This window comes from Hippocampus bargibanti, linkage group LG16 (genome assembly GCF_051943395.1).
Source record: "Hippocampus bargibanti isolate YZ-2025 linkage group LG16, ASM5194339v1, whole genome shotgun sequence".
NCBI lineage: Eukaryota > Metazoa > Chordata > Actinopteri > Syngnathiformes > Syngnathidae > Hippocampus > Hippocampus bargibanti.
In genome coordinates this window covers 13,879,120-13,890,826 of record NC_142749.1, presented here as the reverse complement: position 1 = coordinate 13,890,826, position 11,707 = coordinate 13,879,120, and the positions used below count along the sequence as shown (strand labels likewise).

General features: G+C 41.2%; 1 protein-coding gene across 1 annotated transcript in view; it reads right to left on the bottom strand.

Moving 5' to 3' along the window:
- Positions 1-1,245: 1,245 nt before the first annotated feature.
- Positions 1,246-11,707, bottom strand: part of ephb4a (eph receptor B4a) — a 50,521-nt gene continuing 40,059 nt past the window's right edge. Inside the window, exons 8-17 of the mRNA XM_089016545.1 lie at positions 11,530-11,695; positions 10,239-10,338; positions 8,429-8,493; positions 8,200-8,313; positions 6,824-7,071; positions 6,530-6,745; positions 6,240-6,389; positions 4,949-5,142; positions 4,410-4,568; positions 1,246-4,295 (exon numbers count right to left, since the gene is read on the bottom strand). Of these exons, the coding sequence (XP_088872671.1) occupies positions 4,187-4,295; positions 4,410-4,568; positions 4,949-5,142; positions 6,240-6,389; positions 6,530-6,745; positions 6,824-7,071; positions 8,200-8,313; positions 8,429-8,493; positions 10,239-10,338; positions 11,530-11,695 (1,521 nt within the window). The 3' untranslated portion in view covers positions 1,246-4,186. The remainder of the gene's footprint in view (positions 4,296-4,409; positions 4,569-4,948; positions 5,143-6,239; positions 6,390-6,529; positions 6,746-6,823; positions 7,072-8,199; positions 8,314-8,428; positions 8,494-10,238; positions 10,339-11,529; positions 11,696-11,707) is intronic.

Below are 11,707 nucleotides of genomic sequence, written 5' to 3'. Positions count from 1 at the left end.
TAAAAGTGGAACAGGAGGGAGAGATGAGAGACCCCCTACCCCCAAAAGAAGCCCTTTAGCCCTTTTTGATATGAACAAGAAAGACAAGGAGCTGCAACTTCACATCTGTTAGCAATGAAAAGAACGGCAAGGTTGAAACCGATCTGGAAATGTCTTTGGTCAAAAATGGCGGATCTGCTTTATTGTACCGTTTAGACTTCGAGACGGGAGTTGTAGAGGGGTCACGGAGGGGGGGGGGGCGATCTGTCAGAAGAGAACGAAGACAGACTCATGACGTGGATGTTCACTTGAAGGCCACATGAGGACTTTGTGATATCATCTTAAGAGTACTTTTACGCAAAGGGGGGAATTTTCCAAGCACGTTGTTCAAATTAAGAAACCTAAAAAAAAACTGAATCTTGAGCTAATAGTCCAATGCAATTGATTTTTTCGAGGATTGGATTAGCCTTTCTTAGTTTCGCGGTGGAGAAATTTACATTTCACAGCAGTAAAGCTTTGAACGTAAGAGGAAAGGAAAGGAAGAAGTCGAAAAACAAAATCTCAGAGTTGCTGGAAAGGCAGCCACTCTCGCGGCGCCATCTTGAAGTCAAGAGAATTCAAAAATAACAAAATAATGACAAGACAAAGACACAGACATTCAATCTTAAGCACTATTATTATAATTAACAATAATATAATTATATATTATATTATATAAATTACATAAAATAATTATATAAACATAAATTCTCTATTTGATATTTAGCTGGCATCTATCTATCTAGCTAGCTAGTTATTAGCTATCTATTAGCTCGCGAGCTAGCTTTCTATCTATTTGAGTTACTTTCAGGTTGAGTGAATGCTGGCGCGTGTGGCTGCCGCTGCTCACCCACAGAAAAACGGATCCTGTGACTGTAAAGTGACTGTAAAGAGTTTTGAAAGGCGCTTATGAATTAAATGTATTATTATTATTATTATTATTATTATTTCCACACCCTCTTTGTTGCATAAAGCTGTTCTAGATGAAACAGGAGAGAATCATAGCCTCCTTTTCACCAGTGGATCAGCTACATCATAGTGAAATGCGCTGGTCTGCTACAAGCTAAATGTTGAAAGGAAACACAAAGCTGTCGCATCCATTGACGAAAAGAAATTGTCTCACATCTCCTGTCCCACGTGCTGTAAATACGCTTCAATTCCAAGCCGCGCCATCTTGGACTTCCTTCTCGTGGCTACCGACAAATAAAACGTCTTATACATTGAATAGTTACGAGCATCTTTATTTGTGAATGCTGAATACAAAGTAGCCTACACACAGGACTGTAATCAAACATGATTTTTTTTTTTTTTGGTACTCTTATTATTTCAAAATGGAGGACGGCGAGATCTTCAATATGAAGACCTCGCATCTTCCCACGATCCTTCATAAGGACCATCTGTCATACTTGCGTTACATCCCCCAGCGCTTTGGATGAAGGCTTGTCATGGTTTAGATGAGCATTAGAAAAGATGGCACACTAAGCGCCGCCAATTTGATCTACGCTGATTGCGGTCTCGGGTCCATTTTGTATTGATTATAAAAGTACGGCAGGAAAATGGCCGCATGTTTCCTGCACCTCATTTTCGCCGGCTTCTTGTTAATCACTTCGGGTTAATTGTGTCTTGATCTTTAAAGCCACCGAAAATGATCCCAGATGATGGAAAAGCCACGTTTAAGCTCCTCTGCGCCATCAGGTACAGCGAAGGGGGAAAAAAATGGATATGAGGTTGTGTGAGGGGGGGAGGGGCGTTGTGTATTACATGACTGATATTTAGTGGTGCAAAAAAAGGGATTCTGTGTCTTACGGCCTACAGAATGGAGCATTTCGAAAGATCCAACATGGCCGTTGCATGGATGGGTTTCTCCATTCAGCCTCCTGGGTCGGTGTTATGCAAACTACTGTGTTTTCCAGTGTATAAGGTGCACCCAAAAGTCTTAAATTTCTTCAAAAGATGACCCTCCAAAAGGTGCGCCTTATATGTGAAGTAATGAGCCACAACAGGTCTCGCAACGACTGTCAGGGGCCAACCATCCCCCACTGTAGCGCCTTATAATATGGTGTGTCTTATATTTGGAAAACTTTTATATATTTATATATTTGGAAAACTTTTGTCATTCATGGAAGGTGGGCCTTATAGTCCTGTGCGCCTGATGGATGGAACAAGTTTCAAAATACACCAATCATGGGGGTGCGCCTTATATATGGAAAATGTTTGAAAATACACCAAACATGGGGGTGCGCCTTATCTATGGAAACGGTTTGGAAATACACCAAACATGGGGGTGCGCCTTATCTATGGAAAAAGTTTGGAAATACTCCGGTGCACCTTATACAGGGAAAAGTTTGAAAATACTATTATTTCAAATGCTGGAGACATTTTTCTCCAGCCGCTCCATTCTTTGGGGGTGCGCCTTATACTCCGGTGTGCCTTATATATGGAGAATGTTTGAAAATACACCATTCATTGGGGGTGCACCTTATACTCCAGTGTGCCTTATATATGGAAAAAGTTTGAAAATACACCAATCATGTGGGTGCGCCTTATGTATGGAAAAGGTTTGAAAATACACCAATCATGGGGGTGCGCCTTATACAGTATATGGAAAAGGTTTGAAAATACACCAATCATGGGGGTGCGCCTTATACTCTGGTGCGCCTTATCTATGGAAAACGTTTGAAAATACACCAATCATGGGGGTGCACCTTATGTATGGAAAAGGTTTGAAAATACACCAATCATGGGGGTGCGCCTTATACTCTGGTGCGCCTTATCTATGGAAAAAGTTTGAAAATACACCAATCTTTGGGGGTGCATCTTATCCACCGGTGCGCCTTATATATGGAACAAGTTTGAAAATACACCATTCTTTGGGGGTGCGCCTTATATATGGAAATTGTTTGAAAATACACCAATCATGAGGGTGCGCCTTATACAATAAATGGAAAACGTTTGAAAATACACCAATCGTAGGGGTGCGCCTTATACTCCGGTGCACCTTATACAGGAAAAAAAGTTTGAAAATACACCATTCATTGGGGTGCGCCTTATTCTCCGGTGCGCCTTATATATGGAACAAGTTTGAAAATACACCATTATTTGGGGGTGTGTCTTATTCTCCGGTGCGCCTTATATATGGAACAAGTTTGAAAATACACCATTCATTGGGGGTGCGCCTTGTACTCCGGTGCACCTTATACACCTGAAAATACGGTAATTGCCGTATTTTCCGTCAGAAAGACTTTCCCCCTTCAAAAGATGCAAAATCTTGGAATTAGAGTGGAATTATTCACCAAAGTGCCTGTAGTTAGTAAAACGAAGTGGGGGGGGATTAGCACAGATCTAATCAAACAGCAGCTCTGCGCAGTTATCGACATTCCATTCTGAAACCGGGTGTGTTCGCCACACTGCGGGGCGTTATTTGTAATCTGGGTTTCTAAAGAAGACTTTTTGTACAGTTGGCGGCGAAAAAAAAAAAAACATATGATGTTGAAAAAGGCAAAATAATATCATAAAAAATACACTTTCTGTACATTTAAATGTAGCAAAATCGTCCAACGCTCCAAAAAAAAGTCAGTATTTCCACATTGACATACAAAAAAAATGGCACTGGAAGATAATGAACGTGACGTATGCATTGACGTTCAAGGTCCATATTCAAGTTTCCGTATATGCTGCAGAAAATATTCCGCTCCTTGAAAATGTCCTCTTTTATTTTGAAGGAGGAGGATGAGAGGAGTTACTGTATGATGACAAGCGAGCACGGCAAAGCCTGCTTTTCATGCCACACCTGAGTAAAAGAGAGGTCATGTTGAAATCAAATGCATGACTCAGAGGGTGGGGTAGGGGTGCAGATGGGGGTCGAAAACCTTGTTCAAGTGTTCCGTTGGGCGATACGAAAAATGGCAGTGGACGTACGTGAGTGGTTCTAACACAGCGGTGTGCGACCTCTTCATTGGCCTTTAGCTTCTTTTGCCTGCATTTGACTAGCAGCTGTTTTTCATCACCGTCTTCTTTATCCTTTTTCAACGCTTGGCACTTGAAATGGGTGATTCTCCCCCCTCCCCCGCCCCCTTAGAGGTGATGAATAATAAATCTGCCCAAAGTGTCACTTTGGGTCCAAAATACTTCATGGAAGAGTTTCTGACATCCCCTGTTTGGGCGAGAGCTAGAAGGTCACAGGTGACTGGCTCTTATTTTGAAAGTTCATGGTCTGGATGCTGGAGATGATCTTTCGCTGATGGCCGGCCAAAGTCACGCCCATGTGGAGCAAGTCTCTAAAAAAAAAGGGGGTGGGGGGTGCGGTGGTAGAAGTTACAATTAAAAAGAATATAGTTAAGTGGGCGACTGACTGACCCCATGACGGAAATAAACGAGAATCGGCTACTAACTGTGTCGTGATCTGGCCCAGCTGTTCCACAGTAGCGAGTCCGGCTTGCAAGAAGCTATCTTCGTAGCGTTCCATCTTAATGGCCCTCAGCCATTCACCCACCGAGGCGCAGGATGACAGGGCCATCGGTGACCGCTGGCCCAGCAGGGGGTAGGAAGGCCTTATGGGTGGGGAGGGGGAGGAAGCGAGAGAAGAAACAAAGGAAGTCAAGCACACAACAGCAAAAAAAAAATAGTTGACATACTTGGCTTGACGGCTGCATTCTTGTTGACATACCGACATATCACGTGAACCGCGTGATTGACAGCGGCAAATAATTGGATTTGTCAAGGGTGGGGTGTGATCTACCGAGTTGGGGGGGATAGCTGGACGGGGGGGGGGAACGCACACGGCAAGCTGCTGACAGGTCACAGCGGGACTTTGTAGGGTTTGATGAATGCCCGTCACGTGACTGACACAACAGCGGAATCATCACGAAAAAGTACACCCACGCACCCGTCGCTACCCCTGAACTGACCGCCGACCCATCCGTCCACTCACCCGGCTCCGTCCTGGGCGACTATTTTCAGCGACGCCGGATTGCGGATCAGTTTGTCCAAAGCGCTGACCAGTTCGGCGAAACGAGGCCGCGCCGAGCGGTCCTTCTGCCAGCAGTCCAGCATCAGCTGGTGGAGGTGCGTCGGGCAGTCGGGCGGTGGGGGAAGCCGATAGTCTTGCTCGATCGCGTTGATGACCTGGAACAAAGCGAATAACTACATTATTTCTCGTTATTTCATGGAATGGGCTCCTGATTTGAAATTTGACTGTTTTTTTTTTAAATAGCAAATCACACATTTTTGCTTGACTACTATCGTGTCGTATCGTGTCATATCGTGTCATATCGTGTCATATCGTCTCGTATCGTGTCGTTTCGTGTCATATCGTGTCATATCGTCTCATATCGTGTCGTTTCGTGTCATATCGTGTCATATTGTGTCAAATCGTGTCAAATCGTGTCATTTCGTGTCATTTCGTGTCAAATCGTGTCAAATCGTGTCATTTCGTGTCATATTGTGTCAAATCGTGTCATTTCGTGTCATATCGTGTCATATTGTGTCATATCGTGTCATATTGTGTCATATCTTGTCATATCATGTCATAAAATTAATTAATATACCATAAGGTCATATAATATAATGTAGTGTAATATAATATCATATAATTGATATATAATATAATATAATATAATTAATTCATCTCATATATTGTAGTATAATATAATTAATATAATATAACATAATATAATTAATATAATAGTGTAGTATAATATAATTAATACAATATAATTAATATAGTGTAGTGTAATATAATCAAATTAATATTATATATAATAAAGTGCAGTATAATATAATAGTATAATATATAATATATAATAATATAATATAATATAATATAATATAATATAATATAATATAATATAATATATCAGAAAACCTTTATTTGTCCCACAGTGGGGAATTAAGATTCACAATCCGATTCTTACCATTTAAAAAATCCTTTTTAAGAATATTGAGTAAAACTAAGCTTATGTTTTTTTGACAACGATACTAGTACAGCGTGTTCTACCGGAAACAAATTCCTTGTGTGTCCTACATACTTGGCAATAAAGATGATTCTGAAGATATTGATGTTTTCGATGGTGAAGTTTTCGATTGTGCCAGTGTACCTAATCATGTAATCAATAAGCGACCATATCTGATTAAATGATATTCCGACATATATATATATATATATATATATATATATATATATATATATATATATATTAGAGTATATTTTGTGGTCAACTTACATCTTGGTTGCTCATGTCCCAGTAAGGCCTCTCTCCAAAAGACATGACCTCCCACATGACGATACCGTAGCTCCACACATCTGAGGCTGACGTGAACTTTCTGAAGGCGATCGCCTCCGGCGCCGTCCAGCGGATTGGAATTTTACCTCCCTGGACAAGTGGGGGGAAGGGGGGAGGAGTTGAAACTTCTATCCCTTTGTTGACCATCAAATGTAAATTGTGCTTATATAATATAGTTCTTGTAACAGACCGTAGTCTCCTAGCTATTTATTTAATAATGTATTGCTTACCAAAGAACTGGTGTAGGTTGGGTCAGACGAGTTCTCCTGCAGGAAGCGCGATAAACCAAAATCCGACACCTTGCACACCAGGTTGCTGTTGATCAAAATGTTTCGGGCCGCCAGGTCTCGATGGACGTAGCTCATCTCCGCCAGGTATTTCATGCCCGAGGCGATTCCGCGCAGCATCCCCACCAGCTGGATGGGCGTGAACTGGCTGTCGTTGAGCTAGGCGGGGGAACACGGGGAGAGGTAGGTTTCAGTCCGACGATGCGCGACGGGTTGCGATTTAGTCAAGCAACTCACCCGCAAAAACGAATCCAAAGCGCCGTTCTCCATAAACTCGGTGAGGATCATAACCGGGCAGCTGGCTGTGATGATGCCCTCCAGGTGGATAATATTGGGGTGTTGGAACTGACCCATGATGGACGCCTCGGACAGGAAGTCGCGCCGCTGCTTTTCAGTGTAGCCGCCTTTCAGAGTCTTGATGGCGACGTAATTTTCTTTTTTCCCGGGAACCCTCAGTCGGCCTCTGCACACCTCGCCAAACTCTCCTGTGGCGACACACCCGCACATTTAGCCACTCGGCATCATCAGGGAGGGGATGAGTTAAAGGACAACCGACACCATTATTTTGTTTCCAAACTGACATCAGAAAAACGTTTTATAGCATCTAAAATACCCAAAACACGCAGGTTGATATTTTTTGTCAAATGCAAAACACCAATAAAAAATGAGTTAAAGTGTCCCAAAACTACTTCAAAATGACCTCGGGATGGCGAGTTTCAGAAGGTCCCGCCCCCTAGTTCGTGACGTCACGCTAGAACGTCTTGCCTTGCTCGAGAACCAAAACAATGGCTTCAGATTTGGAGATGCTTTCTTGTTACTCATCCAGTTATGAATATGATTCCGATAGTTCTGAAGAGGAAAGCATAAATGTTTGCAATCGATTAAAGAAGTCCTTCCGTATCATTTTGAGGCATCTGGACTCCAATGTAGCGTCAAAGAAAATGCACAAGATGGCGCCAAGCTCCGTTAGAAATGGGCTGATTTGTCTGCTGGGACTTTGTGTCAACTAGTATCAAATAGTAGTCTTGGACCAACACACAATGATTCACCATTGCGTTATTTATGTTTTTTCCTTCTAATTTCGCCATCAACGTGGCTCAACATGAAGTTTTCAGACCAAGTACCCAAAATGCATTGTGTGTCACTTTCTCGGTCAGGGGCGTTCCTTCAGTGACGTCACGTCAGGAATCGTCACCAACTCGAAAACAAGACTTCCTGAATATTCAGCGCGAGTCTTAAAACGTAAAATATCGCTATATGCGGTGGAATCTTTGTAAAATGCGCTCAGTAGAAGTCATTTGAAGTGATTTGACAAATTATGGACGCAACTAGTCCGAAGGCGTCGGTTGTCCTTTAATGTAAAGCTTGCTTGCAGCTAGCGTTGGCCTTTGCTTATAACGGGAACCGTTCGTACGGCTAACGCGTTTATCAGTTAATAGCTTTATACCGGCGTCGAATTCACCGCGATAAAGAAGAATGACGCAAATTGCTTTTAAATGTCACCATACCTGTTTAGCCTCGTCAATTCGATAAACTTCACATAATGACATTTCAAAAGAAGATCATCAGCGGTTAAACAAAACGCCAAATGTTGGTCAAATGAAGTTTCTTACCGGCTCCGATAACCTCTTCGATCTTGACAAAGGAAACATCGATTTCCTTGGCAAATTCACGCACTGCCTCATTGGGGTCCTCGTAGGTGAAGGGGTCGATATAAACTTTGACCCCTATGGGGAGTAAAGCAAACAAAGTCGTGGGAAAGGAAAACAAAGGTTAGACAAGTCCGAGTGGCAAGATTTTTGTTTTTCATGATATTAGCATGTTATAGCGAACGCGTTTTACCTTGGCCTACTAAGTACTGGCTGTTTTTGTCGCTCATTTCTGGATCCTTGATGCGGCTGTGTCTGCTGCAGATAGACGGGGACAAAATACGATTAGAAGGAGACAAGAGGTGCAACGACTTTGATTTTTTTAATGTTTTTTTTCCCCCTCTAGCCACGACTGTCATGCTCCATTGGTTGAATACTAGGCGTATCAAATGAATGCAAATTAACACATGCGAAAGATGAAAATCACACAATGGCTGATTGTTTTGTTTTTATTTTTTTTTTGTCATTAAAAAAATGCGTGGGGAAAATAAAAACACGGGATGATGACATGATTATTTAGAAATTAAAAAAAAAAATTAAGAATTTTTTTTCTGCTTAAAGCCAATATTGAATGACACACTTTATTTATTTATGTATTTATTCATTTATTTATTTAATCACCTATTTATCCTTCCATTTTCATGACCATTTTATATTTATGGATTTATTTATTTATTTATTTATTTATTTATTTGTCCATCCATTTTACAGACTGCGTTTTTAAATTTATTTCTTTATTCACTTATTTATCCATCCATTTTCCAGTACGTTTTATATTCATTTATTTATTTGTTTATTTATTTAGTTGTTTATGTTTTCATTTATTTATTCACCTATTTATCTATCATCCATGCATTCATTTTCCAGACCGCTTTTTATGTATGTATTTATTAATTTGTTATTTATTTAGTTATTTACGTATTTATTTATTTATTCGCCTATTTATTCATCATCCATCCATCTAGACCGCTTCTTATTCATTTATTTATTTACTTATTTTTATGTATTCGCCCATTTATTTATTTATTCATATTTTTATTTATTCACCTTTTTCCAGATAAGTTTTTATTTATTTGTGTCATTCATTCATTCATTCATTCATTCATTCATTCACCTATTTATCCATCCATTTTCCAGTCCACTTTATATTTATTTCTTTATGTGTTTATTTATTTATTTAAGCATGTATTTATTCACCTGTATATTCAGCCATTTTCCAGACTGCTTCATGTGTTTATTTATTTATGTATTTATTTATTTAACAATACGGGTGAAAAATATATGGTGGCGACGATCATGTTTTTTAAATAAGAAAACACGTCATTCATTTGACACATTATTAATGATGATCTTGTAAAACTCCATTAGCCGTGTAGCCGCTGCAATCCTGCCACCCTCCATTTCTAGTCCCTTACCCTCACCTCATACGCCTAAAATAGCAATCGTGCACCACCCTTACAAGTAGATCTGGACCTCTGACACTCGTGTGTGTGCGTGCGTGTGTGTGTGTGTGTGTGTGTGTGTGTGTGTGTGTGTGTGTGTGTGTGTGTGTGTGTGTGTGTGTGTGTGTGTGTGTGTGTGTGTGTGCGTGTATGTGTCACGAGGTCACTGCTATTGTTCTCCTGTCCTGTGGAAACAGGGTTGGGACGCCTGCATCCTGTCTCTCTCCCCTTGCCCGCTACCTCCAGCGTCATTTCACCCTCTCTCACCCACATCAACGTACACAAAAACACACACTTTCACAACTTGAGACACAGCATCGCGCACGTCTCGCCCGAACAATGAAGCCCAACCGAGGCGGCCCTTCCAACAGGAATACGTTTTAGCTACGCAAGCAAAACAAGCGTGTCGCTCGACCACAAAAAGCAGCGTGCCCGGCGACAAACGATTTTTGCGTCAACAAATGAACAAAGCGACGAGAGACGGTCAAACGCCACATTCCCTCTCTGTCGTTTTCCATTTCCTGTTATTCTTGTCTCTCCTCCCCTTGCCCTGAGTCTCACCGTATGCAATAAGCGGCCACAAAGATGAAAGTGACGAGCAGCAGCATCCCGATGGCGATAAGGATGCCCGGTACCAAGAACTGGGAGGAAGAGTCCATTCCTGGCAGAAGAGAATAGAGCAAATAAATTAATTAAAAAAAACAAAGTAGTGGTAGCGGAAGTCAAAAGAGGAAATTTACATCAATGACCAACAAAAGTATGAGGCGGAAATGAAGGAAAGCAGAAAAAAAATGTCATTTTCACTCGAATACCAGGACCCACAGTATATTGAGTTTTCAGACTACATAAACATTCGTAAGAAACCTAAGACATTCTTCTTTCATCAGTAAAAAAATCGAGTTAATTCCTAAATTACATGTGTCTGGAGTTATATGAGCTTGAAATGGGGGTAGATGTCCAAATTACAATGCAATACATACATATTGGTTTATACAGACGCTCCCCAACTTACGAACGACATACGTTCCGAATGGTTGTTCGTAAGGTGAATTTGTTCGTAAGTTGCTTCAGTGTTATATTTTGTATCGAATGTATGTTTAAGGTTTATATAAGTATGTTTAAGGCTCGTAGAAGTAACATGTATTGGTTTGTACTGTAGAATAAACATTTAAATAAAATATATGCTCTATAAATATATGTACATGTACAACCGGAGAGAATACTACGTATGTTACTACAAAAAATGTTCGTTTGTACCGTTGTTCGTAACTCGAATGTTCGTAAGTCGAATGTTCGTAACTTGAATGTTCATAACTCGACTGTTCGTAACTTCATTGTTCGTAAGTATAGGAAGCTGAAACAAAGCGCTAACATGCAAAAAAGGGAAAGGCTGCCCTCTTGTGAAAAAGAAAAAACATTGCCAGAGGCCATGGCCAGCGTTTTATCGGCACCCAAGCATGAAAAAAACAAAACCCGAACAAATTCGGGAATGGCGCTCTACGTCACATTTTCAATTCCCGAATACATTTGTGAATGGCAGTGAATGAGTTAATTTCATTTCAAGAAAAACAAAAATCTTTGGTTTTAACCTCCCTGAAAGAGGTTACGGTTTCATCACATGTAGCGTTTCGTAAGTGAGATGATACTACAAGTAAACCGCGAAGGTCATCTTGGTGTAGACTCAGGAATGATTTGTACTTTCATCAACATGGCAAGACGTTCGGTATCCGCCATGAATCATTCCAATGACGCTCGCAGGGGAGTTGAGCGGGGTCGTTTTGGCACAGGTAGTCTTTTTCTACATCCCACCCCAGCGCCTGTGTGGTTTTCCCGATATTTATTTTTGTATTACCGTCGGGCAAGGTGCGGAAGACTGCGGCGGGACTGAAGCTGCCGTAGCCGGCCATGGTGCGCGCCCGCACTTGGACTTCATACTGAGTGGCTCTGCGGAGGTCCGTCAGCACGGCCTGGTTTTTGTTAGTCTCTGCAAAGTGGCACGGATCCTCGGTGCGTCGTTCCTACAGACGGAA